We start from the raw sequence: 17644 nt of genomic DNA, 5'->3' as shown, positions 1-17644 counted from the left end.
CTGCACTGCTTTTCCTCTGTAAACACGGCACGCCACACGGACGGGTGTCTGAATGTTTAACCTCACATCTCTGGTATAAATGCCACGCGATCATGATGTGTTGGCTCTTTTGTGAATAGGACCTAATTTCCAGCATTTGGTTAAGCATTTTGTGTCTGTCTGACAGGAAACTGGTCTGGGCTTCTTGTCTGGTTTTGGTAGCAGGGTCGTGGGTCCCATGGAGTCAGCTGGGAGTGCCCCTCCCCACCAGAATGGACTTGCATGCACTTTGTGGCATGTCCCCCGAAGTGCTCAGGATCATCAGAATCATTTGCTGACAGAGCCTTCTGGGCCTGGCATTTGCTTTATGGTAAAGTTTTTAGCTGGGAACTCAGCTTCATACACACAGCTCTTCAGCCTCTGGCTTTGGGGCCAGTTCTGATAAAGCTCCAAGGACACACTTGAGGCTGTGAGGCACCTGCTGAAGAATACTGGACAGCTGTGAGATCGCACTCTGTGGATAACAGTGACACCTGGGTTCTCTCTGCTTCCTCCTGAATCTCTCTCATCTCAAGCTCAGGCTGGCCTTGAACTTGCTATGTACCCGAGGCTGGGCTGAACGCTTGATACTCCCATGTCTGTTACCTCAATGTTTGAATCACAGGTGTGAGCCACTGTGCCCAGCTCTCCCTTTCAATCAATGCGGAGAAAATCTGGTGCTCCGGTAGTTCCCTCTCCAGACACTGTCTCTCTGGAACTTGAGGATGAGCACTCCCATCTTTCCTCCCCACCTGCCTCTCTTTAGTGGTAACTGGTCAGCACAGCACTGTGGCCTGAGATGGCATGGCCAGCAGGGCTCCAGGGGAGAAAAGTGTGGGTCACCAGCAGTAAGCACCACCCACCAGGCATGGCCAGGACACACCAGGGAGAGGAGCACCTGGGCCTCAAGGCCTCTGCCAGTGGCAGGCCAGCCTCCCTTGCAGGAGGCACCTGGAGGTGTAGACACTGTTCTCTGGGGGAGTGGGTAGGTCTGGGGGTTAAAAGTGGGAATATCTCCTCAGCACACCCCCACTAAGAAACAACTTGTGGGGAGGCTACCCACTGTGGGGACAAGATCTGAGGGGCAAGCAATTCCCTTGGGACAGTCTGCACCTTGGTTCTGTCCATATGTCTGGCAATCTCTCTTGTATTGTCCTGTTCTACACAGCTACAACTCCCAGGATGCTCCAAACCTCGGCTCCCTATTTCAGGGTCTTCTTATAACTCAACATGAATACCCAAGCAAGGAGCCTGACTTGAACCTTAGAGACCGGCCATGAGGGGAAGTGCTCATGGACACAGGCCATGGCCTAAGGAATCCAGGCCAGTGGAGGAGCTGCACCCAACAACTACTGTGGCTCTTAGCAGAGGATGCCTGGGTGTTTTTCTTCTCAAGAAAGTAATTGTTTAATCAAAGCAGCAACCGACCGGCCAAGCAGACTGTTGCCTCTGCTAAGCTATAGAGCTCCAACTGTGATTTTGCAAATCCAGGGGAATCGGTAATTGCCCAGCTGTGCGGCCCGTGATGAAACAAGGACCCCTGCTGTTTGTGAAGTCTTGTTGGACAGCCAAAAATAGTCCACCGCCATGGCGAAGAGGGGGGATGGGCAGGGGGAGACACAGCAGAGTGGAGAGAACTTCTCCAGTCCTGGGCCGCAGTGGAAGCTCAAAGTCGCTCACCCAGCACCCAGCTCTGAAGGTCCCAGTGAGCCCCTCTGTCCTGTGGGTCCTGGGAGGACATCAGAACCCACCAGGGGCTGACATGAGAGACACTGGAGTCTAACACAAAGGATGAAGGTGGAAAACAAAAGCCAGCATGTTGGCAGTGGCACAAACCCTTAACCCCAGCTCTCGGGAGGCAGAGGCAGGCAGAGCTCTGAGTTCAAGGCCAGCCTGGTCTACAGAGCAAGTTCCAGGACAGGCTGTGCTGTTACACAGAGAAACCTTGTCTCAAAAAACAAAACAAAACAAAACAAAACAAACAAACAAACAAACCGAGACAAGCAAGTACAGGTGACAGGCTGGAAAGGGCCCCACCCTGGGTCTGAGGAGGGAGCTGAAGGCACAGTCCACAGGCACTGAGAGCTAGGGGTACACCAGGCTTTGAAGGCTCCACAGAAAGGCTGAGGCACTGAGACCACCCTCAGGGCAGGAACAGAAAAGGCTGCCGGGCCCAGGCCATTCTGTGGCAGGCTGTGCAAGTCTAGCAGGGCAGAGAGAGGCTGTTGCTCAGCTTAGCGCTGATTAGCCAGGAGCTTTCCTGAGGGTCCTCAGCCCCACAATGCTTTGGGGTTTATCTATAAGTTGAGAAACACACATCTCTGCCTCAGACTTCTCCTGACTCCCAGTCCAGCTTGCAAGGGGAGGCCCTTCCTGGTTTCAGGTCTGCGCTTAATGAGGAAAAGACGGCCGCTCAGGGGCCATCTTGCTGGCCTTTTCAGCTTCTTCCTCCCCATTTCCAAAATCCAGAATGGTCCACCCCTGCTTCCCAGCTCCTGAATAGACCCTCTCCGTCCTCCCATTCCAAGATATTCCCTTAGATACCTTAGAACCCACAACAGTCCCTTTAGCCCTACCTGGCCCATTCCTTGAGATCCCTGTGTGACAGTGAGGCCCCTTCTTGAAGGGCCACTACAGCTGTGACCCGCTGGCCCCATGTCATGTCCGGAACTCCAATCACAGCAACATCTGAAGACAGAAGAACAGGTTGAGGACACCTGGGAAGGCCCTGACGACCACTACAGACTGAATAGCACTCAGGAATGTGTGGGTAATGCCAGGCAGTTAATTGTAATGCCCAAGTGCCTGGAGCAGGACCATGGGAATGTCCCTCATGGGAGTGGGGCAGCATCTCTAGGGGCTCAGCCTGCTCTTGCTTGATCTGCAGAGTGGGTGTACATTCTGGCCAGGTCTGTAGGCCCCTCTGGTACAGCCGACAGCAGCCTGGGGTTGCCATCAGGATCCTGTGTGCTGAAGGCCAGGGAGGGAGCATGAACACATTTCACAGGATCCCCATTAGCAGGCAGAAGAGGGTCCTTGACAGCCAACCCTTAACAGAGTGCCAAAGGTGGTACTGTGTCTTGAGGGCAGCGTGCCACTAAACCCGAGGTCACCATTCACTCACCTGTGATGCTGGGGTGGGCCAGCAGGTGCCGCTCAATCTCCAGGGCGCTGACTTTATAGCCTCCAGTCTTGATGATGTCCACAGACGTCCGCCCTCGGATCCAGTACCTATCATTCTTGAACACAGCAGTGTCTCCTAGAAAAGGGGTTTCTGTGACAGTTCTGGACAGTCTGGGAGTATCTGGTCACAGGAGACCTTGGTGATCCTGATCACCACCCACAAGAGTCCTAGGGGGCCACATGCATATGTGTGAGTCCCACAATTTTCAGTGTCCGGGCCCGCTTCCTGTGGGGACTGGTTCTAATGACATGGGCCCCTCTCCATTCTTTATCCCTATGATACCAGCACCTTGCCTCACAGCCAGCAGTGGGGAGTAGATTCCACCAGAATCCAGGGCACGCTAGGAACCCATTGGGCCTCTGGGGTCTGGAAATATCCTGAACTTGTAAGCCAGTGTGGGCCATGTTCTTGTCAGAGCAGTCGGCAACCGTGTGTTTTCAGAAGACAGCAGCAAGCAGTTTACTGCCTATGCCTCTGACTCAGGATGGACTCCAGCAGGAAAGCAGAAGCCTTGACCCTGACACAATCCACAACCAGCTCCACACAGGGCATCCTCCTGCCCAGTTCCACTCCTTGCCACGTAACTGTCATCCTACCATGGGTGGGTCCTGGTCATTTCTGGCTCCTTCTCTGACACGGGGATACCCTGTGATGAACGTCCTCCTGCTCTTGATGCCCCCCCCCCGCCCCCTCAAATAGCTATGGTGCTTTTTTCCCTAAGCAGAATAACTGTCCCACTTGGCTCTTTTCACTGGGGAGTCTGGGACCCCACAGAAACGCTGGCAGTGTCAGGAGCAGGGACCAGGCCAGAGTACAGGGCTGTATTTCCAGCTGAGGCTCCCTCCTGCACAATGGCATGGGGGAGGTGTGTGTGTGTGCACATTAGTGCGGGTGCATGTCCACGCACACACATTTGCATGATTATGGCTGTGTGTAGGCATGCAGATGTCAGCGGCAGCTCTGACAGCAGCGATGTCTGTTCACACGCTCCCTGCACTCCCTGTGGGTTATTAGCTGGAATAAATCATAAATATTTCATTATACATCACGTAGTCCGACATGGGAAGGCACCATCCATCACCTTACTACTCCCTGGGACTTGCAGTACAGGGCACACTCCAGTCTATTAAACAAGATGGATGGATGGCCTGGACGAGCCCAGGGCTTATTTATTGTCGAGAGGGAAGGCTGGCCCCTGGAGCAAGGACTGGCACTGGGCAGTTCTCTCTCCAGTGTGGCAGCTCTGGATGTAGCAGGTGGCAGAAGAGCTGAATGGATGGCCTCAGCCTAGACTAGGATAGCCCCTTGGGCAGGTACTGACTGGAGGGACAGGACCCAGGTGTGGGGTGTGGGGTGTACACGGCTTGTCCTGAGCCCTAAGGGACCCTCCATGATCCCATTCCTGTTGTAGCTCTGGGTCCAGCTGTGCCCCTCAGACTGGAAAGCCCAGTCTTCCATTGGATTCCCCTACCCTGTAGGTATCAGGTTGCTCAAGCTCTACAGCGAGGTGGCATCCTGGCATTGAGGGTCCCAGCAGGAACCTCATGGGCCTCCATTCTAAGATGAAGCCCAGCAGAGCCACCACCCTGCCTTGAACATGGCCTCTCTCTTTGGTTCTACAAGAGGTGATGTGCTGCCCACTTGCAAAGCTCCATCCATACCCTCTCTGGGCAGTTCCAAAGTATGAGTCTGCTACTGCCCTGGGTTGCAGTTTCACCTGCTGAGAGCCCTTGGCTTAAAGAATTCCACATATGCCAGGTGGTTGTTGGCACACGCCTTTAATCCCAGCACCCCAAGAGGCAGAGACAGGCAGATCTCTGTGAGTTCAAGGCCACCTGGTCTATATAGTGGGTTCCAGGACAGTCAGGGCTCCAAAGAGAAACCCTATCTTGAAAGAAAAAAGAAAAAAGAATTCTGCACACACAAGTTCCTGCTTGGAGGCTGTGCTCTCACACTGCTCTTCTTTTTCTTAAGAAGGGAGATCTGAGGGTTGGGGATTTAGCTCAGTGGTAGAGCGCTTGCCTAGCAAGTACAAGGCCCTGGGTTCGATCTTCAGCTCAAAGAAAAAAAAAAAAAAGGAAGAAGAGAGATCTGGGCATCGTTGGGCACAGTCTCTTCTTAGGTGGACCCAATGCCAGTGCTTGAGGACAGGCTCCTGCGTGTGATATACAGGGTCACACATTTGGGGAGTCAGGCCGATTGCTCCTCAGGGAGGAGATGCTGTGGATCAGAGAGGGGAGCGTGTGACTAGCTCTCTGGGCAATGGTGCCAATGGAAGAGGGTGTACAGAGTGCCGGGCTGCTCCACAGCAAACACCTGTCATGGGAATGCTAGGTGCCCTCTGAGGACACTAGCTCTGCAAAGCCACCTCCTGAGTATGGCAACAGTAGCTGCCATGGCTTGGGGACAATGTAGGATGATGGATGCCAGTGTCTGACTACCTTAGTGTCCTCTCTGACTAGAAGGTACCTGTGTTAGCAGCATTCCTGGGAGGATGGAATTAAGAATCGAGCCTCTGCCTAGGACTTCAAACCTCCCTGACTTGGTTCTCCTTTATAAACTTACATGTTACCTCACGCTCTGTCTATAGAACCACTCTGTAGTGTAAATATGGAGGCCACACCCCGGTGACCAGTCTGGGCTCAATTCTGTACACCTGGCGATAGAGACAGTGCAACTCCAGCTTTGCCTCCCCTCTCTGAGCTCACTCACCTGCTGGCCACGGTCTCAATGCCTGACCTCATCCAAGCACCTCTAGGAAGCCCAGAGCACTGACACAATTTCCCTCTGCCCAATGCCACACTGCTTAGAGCTCATGATTTCCCACAGCCCAAAGGACCTCAACACCAGCGTGCTCAGCTCTGACAATGCTGACTAAGGAGTCTGCGGGGTGCGCTTGGCCTTGACCAGCCTTGGCCATCGAGACAGCCTAAATCTCTACAGCTGGTGCCTACACCCAGGTGATAGCTGGGTGGAGAAAGTGCCAGGTTTCTGCAGTGCTCACATGAACATCACCAGCCCAGGCCTCCATTTCTACATGGATGCCTGGATTCCATTCTGCTGATCAGGCATGTTCACTGCAGAGTCTGATGAAGGACAAGCAGCCTAGGCCTCCCATCAACACCCCAACCAGAGTGGGGTCCGCGCCTTTTGCAGTGTGGCACAGTGGCAGCTCCATGGCTCCAGAGCGGGGTCCACGCCTTTTGCAGTGTGGCACAGTGGCAGCTCCATGGCTCCAGAGCGGGGTCCACGCCTTTTGCAGTGTGGCACAGTGGCAAGTCCACGGCTCCAGCCATGTTTTTGCTCTTGTCATTGTCTGAGTCTTTAGGGACATTACTCTCTCCAGGCCATTTGGTATCCTTGGCCTTCAAAGGCTTGAAGGACCAGCAGAGCACGCTGGTGTCGAGCGAGGTCTTGTAGACTGTAGGAAATTACGAACTGTCAACAGCATGGCATCAGGCAGTGGAGAAACCTGGGTGTGGCCTCCAAGGTTATCCACAGAGTGGCTTCTGCGGACAGATCTCAAGCTTAGAAAGGACAGCCAAGTCAGGGTTTGAAGGTAAGCCGTAACCAGAGGCTTGATTCTTAACATCAAGCATCCATGTCCTCATAAAAACTAAGTTTTGGAGTTCACAGAGTGCATGGGAGTGTATGGGAGGCGATCTTGATGGTGGTGTTCCCCAGTGGAGACAGAAGCAGGACCTGGTCATTCCCATTGCCGGCTGCCACACAGGCTGAGTTGCTTTTGCTTCAGGGCACTGTGCTAGGTCTTTACTCCACGTATGGGCTGAGCATCAGTGGCTCCATATAAGAACTACTCTAGATGTGCCCTGGGGCCTCACTGTGTTGGGTCCTAGGCTATCTCCAAGTTTCAAAAGAAGGTAACAACTTCCTTGTCTTCCTCTCCTGGGTGGGAGTATAGAAGGGTGTTGTCTCTAAAAAACAGCATGGTGCTGCTCACAATATCCACAAGGCAGAGATGTAGGGGGCCATACTCTTTTCAGGCCACTAGATTTCTGGGAGGTTGTCATCATTAGAAAGCTGTACTTAGTGTTAGCATGACAGAGGGAGGCCAAGCGGATTAGATTGACATGGGGTTAAGGTCCATCTTCCATTACTGCAACCTAACTTGGTCAGGCTGCCTCAGTGGCTGAGCTGTCTATACCAGGATATCAGGAGGCTGTGAGCCTGGCTCATCCTGGTCATTCTGCATCTTACAACAGAAATCCTTACCCTGTTTGTGCCCTTGGGCAGAAGGCTTCCTGTTATCTCAGAAGAAAGCTCGGGTACCTCCCAGGGACCTGAGGTCCTGCCAGGAGACTGCCAGCTGGGATCTCCAACACAGCCATCCTTAAGCTGCTCACGGTGCTAAGTTCCTCCTGGCACTACTGTGCCTCTGCCCTCCACCCCCCCTCCCCACTTTTGCCCTATCTCTGGCTAGGACATTCATAGGAAATCTCCTGGATGTCACAGACTCAAGCAGCCTCCTGCTATTTTCTGTCCTGAGCTAATCCCTTAGAAATTCACCTAATTTTTGACCTTAGACTGACTTCTCAGTGTGGTAATTTCTGACCTTAGACTTCTCAGTGTGGAGCCATTTTGGCCCCTCCAGCTTATCCTGGCCTGTTCAGCACAACCCCATTACCAAGGGCCAAATTAAATAATTATTAATTAAATTATTAATTAAAGACAGGGAAGCTAGGGCAAGCAGGCAAGGAAGAAGCTCCAAGCACCCGAGACACCAGGCTGCTGGGCCGAGAGTTAAAGACAGTCTTCATTTTGAAGAGCACATCAAACAAGTTAAGTAACTTTTACTTTTTATAACAACATATTTGTCAGAATGCATTGATCTGGATTTAGCCTCCTGCCAATGTGCCTCCTTGGTCTGACCTGACGTGTGCATCGAGGGAATTTTGTTCCGACAGAAACAGCATGCGATCAATAAAATCTTATTACATGGATTTATGCACTGCTTTCAAACCCAGTGCTAGTTCATGTCTCTGCCTTAAACTGTAATTGAAAATAAATCTGTGATAGTCGGATTTCGGTTTCTGGATGCAAGGATGGAATAGGAGGCAGTGCCTTCCCTGAGGGGCCTTGCCAGGGAAGCACTTCCTGTGGTCAGTTCACTCTCCTGGCTAGGGACCCTACAAACAATAGCACGGCCTCCACTCTGCTGAGGACCGAGGGCTGCTAGTCTGGCATGATGCCAGGCATCCACAGGCAGCTGCAGAGCGGCATCCTACACTTGGGCTTCTGGTCCTCAAAGCTTTGGGGACCCAGGACCACCTATCCTGTGGCTGCTCTGTCACATCTGCCAGTTCTGTCTCCCAGCAGCTTCAATCCCACCTGGGCCTCTCCTGTCTGATAGAGGAGGTGGCTGAGGCAGGGAAGAGGAGGCATCATGACCTTGGCAGAGGGGAGCCAGCTGTCACTGGCACCAAAGCAGAAAGCCTCTGAGACCTGAGCCTGGGGGCAGAACCTAGGGAGGTATTAGAAAGAGCAAGGAATAAAAGCAGAACAGATGTAATAACTTCCCAGGATCCTAAACCTCACCAAAACCTGCCTGGGACTGTGGCAGACCAGACACAGCTAGGAAACCCTCAGGCAAAATCAACAATAGTTGATTTGATTTTAAAGGCATAAATCCTAAACTAGGGAACAAGCAGAAGAAATTATATTTAAGAAGTTGAATGCCAGAAGGCAGACAGGCACCATGTGATCAAGAACTGTACAGCAGGAGCACCACATGGCAAAGAAAGAACACACAAGTATATACTGATCATAGACCTCTACATACCTTGGGCAAAAGAGCACGGCCTCAAGAAAGAACTGTAGGGACCTGAGACCTACGGATCCTGGCCTCTCCAGCACAAGCAGGTAGCATCCACCAGCCTGAGCTAACTGAGCAAATACTGCATGTGGACTAAACGGGTTGTGGGCACCATTTTGGGAGTAGAGTCCAGCAGAGGATGGCAGAGTATGAGTTACCAAGTGGCAATAAAGCTCATCATCTGGGAATGGGGGTTGGCATCCCAGAATCCACCAGCAAGGCCTGGGGGAGAGGATGGAAGCAGCAGTGGTTTTTTGTTTTCACATTAACATTATCCTGGAGTCTTGAGTCTTCTGGGCTGTACGGGCTGGGAGAGTCTAAGCCATGGGTAGGCACATAACTCAGATGCTAGCTTGCAAACTCCTGCCTAGAGTTCACAGCCCATTAAGTAGGAACAAACCAGGGACAGATTCTGTTAGTACTCATACCATTCTGGCTCCAGGTCGATGAGGCCACCTTCCTGTGGTCCCCGGTCTGTTTGGTCCACACACTGCCCCTGAGGCCAGGGACTTGCCATGCCATTGGGAACAAAGCTCAAAGGGTGCCAGGTGACCTCCTTTTTCTTGTTTCTACTAGCCAGGAAGGTACTGCTGTTTTCTCATCCTCCCAGGTGACAGTCACACAGCAAGGCAAGAGTAAGAAGCTCAACGGTCAGAGATGAAGACCTATACACGCCTCCTCCACTGACTGTGATGCTAAGAGTCTATGGGAAGACTATTAGGGCTTGATCAATCAGCAATTGATTAAAAAACCTAAAGCTCTCCAACACATCAATGCTAACCTTTAGAAGTCGCACTGGAGAAGCCTAAGGAGGGCTAAGGAGACTTCACAGCAGCACATGGTACTAACCTTGACCAAACAAACACGTACAGAATCTCATAGAGAACTTGGCATACACTGAGAGCAGAGGAGAAAATGGAGCCTTCTGCCCAGATGGCAGTACAGATGGGGCAGTGCCACTTCCTTGCCTGGCTATCCTGGCCCACATCAGGTATGTGGTGAGTAGTGGACAGTGTCATCATCAGGGGGTGGCCTCTTCCAGGTTAAGCTCTGGCTTCTGCATGTCCTAAGTCCCCATGGAAGTCCATGTTAGGGGTAGCACAGCCTGTCTGGAGGATTCCAACCCCCAAGACACCCAGTGCCTCTGGGGCTCTGTTAACTCATGATCTCCCTGCTGATGCCTTGTTCTCTTGATGGGCACACTAGCACAGACTGCCCACCATGTACAGTTACTATGGTGCAGGGAGGCAAGGTTGGCTCCCAGCCCAGGTCTTGGCTGATTCCAATCCTGCAGGCCAACAACCAGCCTCTGTCAACTGCATAGAGGATTCAGGGGTTCACAGACCCTGACACACAGTACCACCATTCCTATGGAGGGCATGGGTAAAGGTCAACAGGTTACATCTGAAAACTGTCTAAAGCCATGTGTTCGAGACATTTTGCAGCCCAGCCCTCCAAAAGTACACGATGGTCTAGTGTTGATCATCATGGAAGGGCAAAACCCCCAAAGCTAGCCACACAAAACAGACAACAGTAGAGCCCCAACAGCTAGACACACATGAAGCAGGGTACAAAATCTGAAGGTGGGAAGGCCCTTTTTGGAAGAGCAAATGCATTTAGCTCACTTTCTCCCTGTAGCTTGGAAGTCCCTGGTGACTTTCCTCAGATCAGAGGACAGTTCTCTAAGGCTCTGCCTTGAGGGCTTATTAGTAACCATACATGTTAATGTGCACGCTGATGGCATTGATTCATAGCTCCTAAGATCCTGTAGGGCTCTGATCCTGCTCTTTAGCCTTGGTGATCCTTAACCAACCCCAGAAGAGTTGCGGTTTCCTCCTGTTACCTACCACAAACAAACAGTCTAGCTCTGCACTCCAGGCTCACCTGTTACTGCCTGCCTGGGCCCAGCTCCAGAATCGCAGGCCATAGGTAGGCCATACATTCCAAACAGTTTTGTTGGAAGTCTCAGAGTTAAGAGGACTAATTCTGGCAGGGAGGGAGGCCTCTGCTCCTTCCTGAGTAGCCACCAACCTTGTGAGTTTCTCTGCACATCCTCTGGGGCAAGAATAATTGCAGAAGCAGGGTGGTGAAGGTGAGAGAGAGCACTAGGGATTAGGTGGGTGGCCCCTCCTCTCATCTGAACCCCCGAGGACGACCTGGGAGAGCTGGGGATGAGGCCCTTCCCAAAAGCCTGGGACAGTTTTCTCTCCAGCTTATGCCACAATCCGAGTGGCAGGAGGGACAGCTAGGGAAAGGGTTAAGTTTAATTTATCCTGATTTCTACTTAATATCATGCTCTCCCGTAGGAGCAGCAGCTGCGAGCTGATTGCGCGCTCTCATTATGCAGTCTGTATCGCTAATGGCCTGTGACAAAGGCTTGCCAGCTCCCGGCCTTACCCCCGAGAGCCAATTAAACACACACACTCCCTTCCTGTTTGCAGCACGTTACAATGAAATTAAACTGAATTTCAAAATCGTTTTCTCCTGAAGACATCTCTTTACAATAATTAATGCATGCTATTCCTTTTCAGCAGAAAGGCCCACCCGGAGTGCTCACTGCCCACGTGGCTCCTGCTGCACCCCAGGGCTCCAGGAGTCCTGGCATCAGTAAATCCTATAGGGCTTGCTCCCTATGTTTTTAAAGGGAAGAACACAGCTTTTTTTTTTTTTTTTTTTTTTAATCCAAACCTAAACACAAGAAGGTGACCACAAAGCAAGTTGGGATTCCCACAGGGATTATTCAGAAGGCTGCTGGAGAGGGCTGCTAAAAGCAGGATTCACTCAAAAGCAGGGTTCCCTACACACTGCATTGAGGGACAATAGCGGGAGGTTTGTTTCCTCCAGATAGCTGGCATTTACCAGGGTGTTTACAGAGGAGCACCGGGGAGCTGTGTATTATATGTGTACCACTTTCCATCACTGATCTACCCCTATAATCACATCAGGTTCCCCTACCCTGAGCTGGTGACTCCCTGGAATAGTGGCGGGCAGGCTCAGGAGCTTGTGGGTCTCTACCTTGGGCACTCCCTGAAGGTGTTAGATAGATCCCTCCACTTATCTAGAGTATACTGGCCTAAGGTAGCGGGGATAACACATGTTTCCAGGCCCACCAGACTGAGGGTCACATTTGGCAAACTTATAGATTGCTTCCTTACCTCGGACCTCCCTCTCTCAGATGAGCCACAGGACCCACTCAGGGCACATGGTCCCCACAAGGCTTTGCTTCCCAAAAGAGCATGGGTGAAACTACCTGTCACAACGGCCGGGATCTCACATGGGAAACAGGCCTTTCCCTTTGGAAAGTATTACCTTAAGAACTAGAAAAGTAACCACATACACAAAAATGTTAGAGATACAGAAGGGCAAAAAGGAAAAACTACCAGAACCCTGACACCCTGAGGGCAGTAATTCATGTAATGTTGATGAACTTCTAGGTTAAAAAACAGGCCAGCAGACAGACACAGCTGTACAGCCATACTGTCTCAGAACATGGGATTCCCACACGATGAGGAGGGGTCTCAGGAAAACGGACACACAGGTGGGGAAGCTACAGTATATGCTGTGTGTCTTCCAGCCTGCTTGGGTCCACTGTACTCACCCATGAGCCACACAGAGGAGACCAAACTGGACTATGCAAATTAATAACCAAACCAAAACAGGTCATGGTACGTGAACCTGCTTCTGACCCTAATGTGGGGAGGGAGATTTTCAGTGCAAGAATGTGGCTGTGTGGGTGGACAGGAGCGGTAGTGCACCCCAGAGGGAGAGGAGATCCTGACCTCAAGGGCAGTAGGCCCAGGATCATGTGGCATCAACAAGGCTGTGGCAATGTGGCCAGCTGGCAGAGGGATAGTGTAAGAGCTATATGTCTTGGGACAAGGGCTCCAGACTCCTTTTAAGGGCAGTGAGCCTTTAGACCCTCTTTCTAGTAGCCTGTAGGAGGCTGGGACACCCAAAAAGGTGTCAAAACGGCAGTCTCCAAACAGCCTCTGCCTTCAGTGGGAGGTTCTAGAACACACAGACTAAGAAACATCCACATCGACCAGACCTCTCTCAACCAGAGTTCCCTCGGCCACTTCAGAGCTTGGTCCTACCTGTTCTGAACCAGCCGTCCGAAGTGAAAGCATTTTTAGTTTCTTCTGGCTTATCCCAGTATTCTCGAAACACAGAGGGTCCCCTAACTAGCAGCTCTCCTTCCTTTTCCTCGAACCCCGGGGTCACCTGCAGAAGGTAGGAGAGACATGCAGGTCAGAGCAGGCAAGTGGCTTCCACCTACATCAGAGACCAAATGTTTTTTGAAATTAGACAGTTGAAAATCTTGGAAAATCACAGCCGTCAGTGGGTGAACCTCAATCAGGCCCGAGCCAAGGGCTTCTCCTGTCCTTGGCCCGGGGTCTGAAGTGGAGGTTAGTGGTCTGACCACTCTTAAAAACTGTTCCCGAATCCCATTTCTGTGCACTTCTCAGAAGTTGTGAAACATTGTCAGCACTACCCAGTACAGCCTCTGGGCAGCAACCGCTTTTGCTCGGAGTAATCAACCAAGGGAATCTCTAGATGTTAAGTAGATAGACCGTGCGGCCACTCTGGCACTGTCATGAACCCTATGTGTCTTTACCATGGCGCCTCTGTCTGTGGTCATGCTGCGTAACCTGGCCATGTCAGATCAGCTCATAGTTACACCAAGGATGGCATGCTTGGAGCTGGCGGTAAATGAGGCGGCTGCCTAATGTGCCCACTAATCTACTTCTCATTGTCATTAGAGTATGGTCCTTCTGCTTTTTTATTGCTTCAGACAGGGTCTTGTTCTGTAGTACAGGCTGGCCTAGAACTCAAGTGTCCAGACTGGCTGCAAATTGGTGGGTGAAGGAGCCTGCTGCCAAGCCTGAGGAGTTGAGTTTGATCCCTGGAACCCACATTATAGAAGATAACCAACTCTCACAAGTTGCCTCTGACCTCTACATGTATGCTGTGTCACATACATGGGCACAAAGGTACACACACACACACACACACACACACACACACACCCCCAGGACGCCCACTCTCCCTGCTTCTATGAGACCCAGTATTACAAATCCAAATTAGGGAAATAGGGCAAGAAAAAGAAATGAATAAAATTTTGGAAATAAAAGGCTCCTATTTGAAAAAGACATGATAGCCTATGTGAAAATCCCCAACATATTACAAAATCAATCAAACAACCTCCTTGAACTAGCGGGTGGACCAAGCCAGGTTATTAAAGGATGTGAGCATGCCCACCCTCAGTTAGTTGTATTTCTACAGACTAGCAATGAACAGCTAGAGACCAGCACTTGCAGCCCTGTGTTTCGTGGAACAGAAGATAAGACAAGGAAGAGGGAAGGTAAGAACCATTTGAGCACGTCAGACAAATCACGTACAGCAGCCCTTTGCTGAGAATGCCCACACAAGACAGGTCAGAGCCACGCAACCAGAAAAATACCATGCTTATGGACTGGGACTTGGGAACCGTTAATTCTCCCTCATGATTCATAGGTGCAATATGATTCCAATTAAGAACCCAAAATGACTTCGTGGGTACAGACAAGCTAGTTCGAAGACTGAGGGCCTGGGAAGATGGCTCAGCGGAGAAGCCCTTGCCATGCAAATGTGAGGGTTGGAGTCTGGATCTCTAGAACCCACGTAAAAGCCAGAGGTGGTCATGTGTGTCTGTAATCCACACATGCAGCAAGACGAGAGGAGGAACAGGAGGCCTCTGCAGGCTCCAGGCGGTTGTCTTGGTGTGAATGGTAGTGAACAAGAAGAGCCTGCAAGACGGGGGATGAGGACCGACACCTGAGGTTTTCTTCTGATCTCCACATGCATGCCATGCATGTGTGCACCCCTACATGCAATTAAAACGCTGGTATGTGCGAGGCTGTCGGGAGGAATAGCTCAGGTGGAGCACTTGCCGAGTAGGTACAGGTCCTGGATTTGACCCCCAGCACCGCAAAACTTCAATTCGAAAAATGACATCTGTAGTTCAAGTAACTTTGAAAGCAGGGGTTAAGCTGCTGGAACCACACTCCAATGTTAAGCCACACTATCACGCCAAAGGAATGAAGATGGCATGGTGCGGGCACAGTCCACACATTCACCCAAGTGTGTGCAACTGACGTCCATCAAGGGTGCAAAGGCAAATTAATGAGGAAAGTGGTCTTCTCAGTAGATTACAGTTGACCAGCTGGATAACCGTAGATAAAAATTACTTCTTCATATACTAGGCAGGAACTCACCTCAGATACCACATAGACTTAACCCTGAACCAGGCTTTCCACAGAAAACCTAAGGAAGACTCTTTTAGCTCAGACACCACACCTGGAAGCTTAAGCCATGGAAGAAAAAAAAAAAACAAAACAAAGCAGGCTTGATCAGAATTTAAAACTTGGATCCATACAACACAGGAGAATTAAAAGACAAACCACAGAATGGGAGAACCGGCAAATCACGTAACCCAGACAGAACTCTTAAACCCTGCTCTGTTTCTGCAATGATGAGGACAGGCTGAATGTCTACTAGCCAAGACCACAGGCGTGCCCACGCCAAGTTCTTTCCCCAGGTCTGGGTTTCAAATGCTGGTGACAAAACCAGGTAAAAGGCAACAACAACACACCCCAACATCAGGAAAACGACGCTCTAACATGACCAGAAGCACAGTGCTGCCGCTAGAGAACGCTGCAGGTAAGTGGGTGCCTGAGGGCGGACGGCACCTTAGCCCCGGGGGCGAAGCATGCGCTGGACAGCAGACTATCACACTAGTGCTAGAAGCTGCCAGCATCCAGGTAGTGGTCAGGGGCAAAGCCCAGACAAGAGCAAAGGCTGGGAGGGCTGGCAGGACAGACAGGATCTCCCGTGTTAGTAGGAAGGGGAAGCAGTACAGGCCCTCTGCAGGAACGGTTCAGGTAGCCCCCAAACGTTAACCTCAAAATTAACATTCAGGTTGGGGATTTAGCTCAGTGGTAGAGTGCTTGCCTAGGTTCGATCCTCAGCTCCGGAAAAAAAAAAAAAGAAAAAAGAAAAATAGAAATAAAATAAAATAAAGTAAAAATTTAAGGGCCTTGTTTTGCCGGGTGGTGATGGCGCACGCCTGTAATCCCAGCATTCGGGAGGCAGAGGCAGGTGGATCTCTGTAAGTTCGAGGCCAGCCTGGTCTACAGAGCTAGTCCAGGACAGGCTCCAAAGCTACAGAGAAACCCTATCTCAAAAAACAAAACAAAAAAAACAACAAAAACAAACAAACAAACAAATTAACATTCATCAAAACTATTCATCACAATCCAAGTCTGGAAACCACTTGTGTTGGTCAGTGTTTGACATGCGATATCTAGGAGGAAATGACTTGAACGGAGAGCTGGGCTGGGTGGTGGAAGGAACCTCCCTCGTCGGTAGAGGCTCGGGGTGCTGCTGCTATTGATGTATTAACCCCATAGCCTGCCATTCCAGGTCTCCTATTCACCCAGCTGTCCTCACTCCATCTGCAGATCCATACATCCAATAATGCCATCAGACTCTTCATCTGCTGTGCTGTGGCACCAGGAGCCATCCTTGATACCTCTTCAGTGGGCAGCTATCTTACCTCACCTTCCCCTCCAGGCACTTCCCTGGGGACCCTGCTGAGTTCTAAAGCAGCGGCTCTCTCAGTCACCATGGTTCAGCCGATCTTGACAGCAAATATCACCTGTGGTTTCTGTGTGACTGGAACAAAACAATACACACTCTGCTAACTCAGTAAGAGAAGGCATTGCTCTACACTGGAGTCCCTTCACTCCTGTGGCTAGGAAACCAATCACTGTAACCCTACTGTGTGTGACTTTAAGATCTAATAAGTGAGAACGCCAACCTCACGAAGTCATGTTCCCTCCACAGTCAGGTGATACCAGACCAGTGCCTGGCTCGTGTGGTGGGCAGGCTGCAGGGACGGGAACCTTTAACCAGGACGTCACCTTGAATCTTAATTTCAGCTTCCATATAATAAGAAGCAATAGACATGTATTCCCAGAGGAAGCATACCAGCTTATTAACCCCGAGATACATGTCTGCCCCCCAACTCTCAACATACTGCATTTCTGAAATCTCGCTGTGGCTCATCTGCCATGGTAACTTGGATTTTGGACATGGATGCTCTGGGCTCCTGAGGATACATGCTATCGTTCTCTGGGTGTCAAACCAGCTAGCTCTCATCACTGCATCGGCACCCAGAGACACAACAGAGTCAGGGTCCTTAGGACACTAGCTCCCCAAGACTGAGCTCAATCCTCTCCTCAGACACCTCAAACAGGTTCACCATGTCCAAGGCCATAGAGACAGATGCCCTCAATCCTAACTGTGCTTGTGAGGATATGGGCTACCGTCTAGTCTCAGGGTACAACCTTGCTGTGGTGTCACAAACGGGACCATGTTTAGCCACCAGGAGAAACAAATACTTCACTCATGGGGAAGTAGTTGGATTTCCAGCCCATTTCCAGACTGTGCTGCTGGCCAGAGGCTGGGAACAGCATTGGCCCCTTCTTTCCTGTCAGCTGCAAATGTGGCACAGCCCAACCTGACTCCTACATACATGTACACTCAGGACTGTTGTGGTCCATCTGTGG

General features: G+C 51.0%; 1 protein-coding gene and 1 non-coding gene across 5 annotated transcripts in view; one reads left to right on the top strand and one right to left on the bottom strand.

Moving 5' to 3' along the window:
• The window catches only part of Acsf3 (acyl-CoA synthetase family member 3), a 40639-nt gene that overhangs the window by 1985 nt on the left and 21010 nt on the right, over positions 1-17644 (bottom strand). For all 4 annotated transcript variants that reach the window (XM_036188453.1, XM_036188454.1, XM_036188456.1 and 1 more), the window contains 3 exons: positions 13130-13256; positions 3143-3277; positions 2595-2706 (listed from right to left, as the gene is read on the bottom strand). In XM_036188453.1, coding sequence (XP_036044346.1) covers positions 2595-2706; positions 3143-3277; positions 13130-13256 — 374 coding nt within the window. The remainder of the gene's footprint in view (positions 1-2594; positions 2707-3142; positions 3278-13129; positions 13257-17644) is intronic.
• On the top strand, positions 15513-15640 carry LOC118584926. Its single transcript, XR_004945094.1, has one exon. It is a non-coding gene; the product is annotated as a small nucleolar RNA SNORA72 (small nucleolar RNA).

The sequence above is a fragment of the Onychomys torridus genome, chromosome 5, assembly GCF_903995425.1.
Source record: "Onychomys torridus chromosome 5, mOncTor1.1, whole genome shotgun sequence".
Classification (NCBI taxonomy): Eukaryota; Metazoa; Chordata; class Mammalia; order Rodentia; family Cricetidae; genus Onychomys; species Onychomys torridus.
This window is presented reverse-complemented; position numbering and strand designations above follow the sequence as displayed.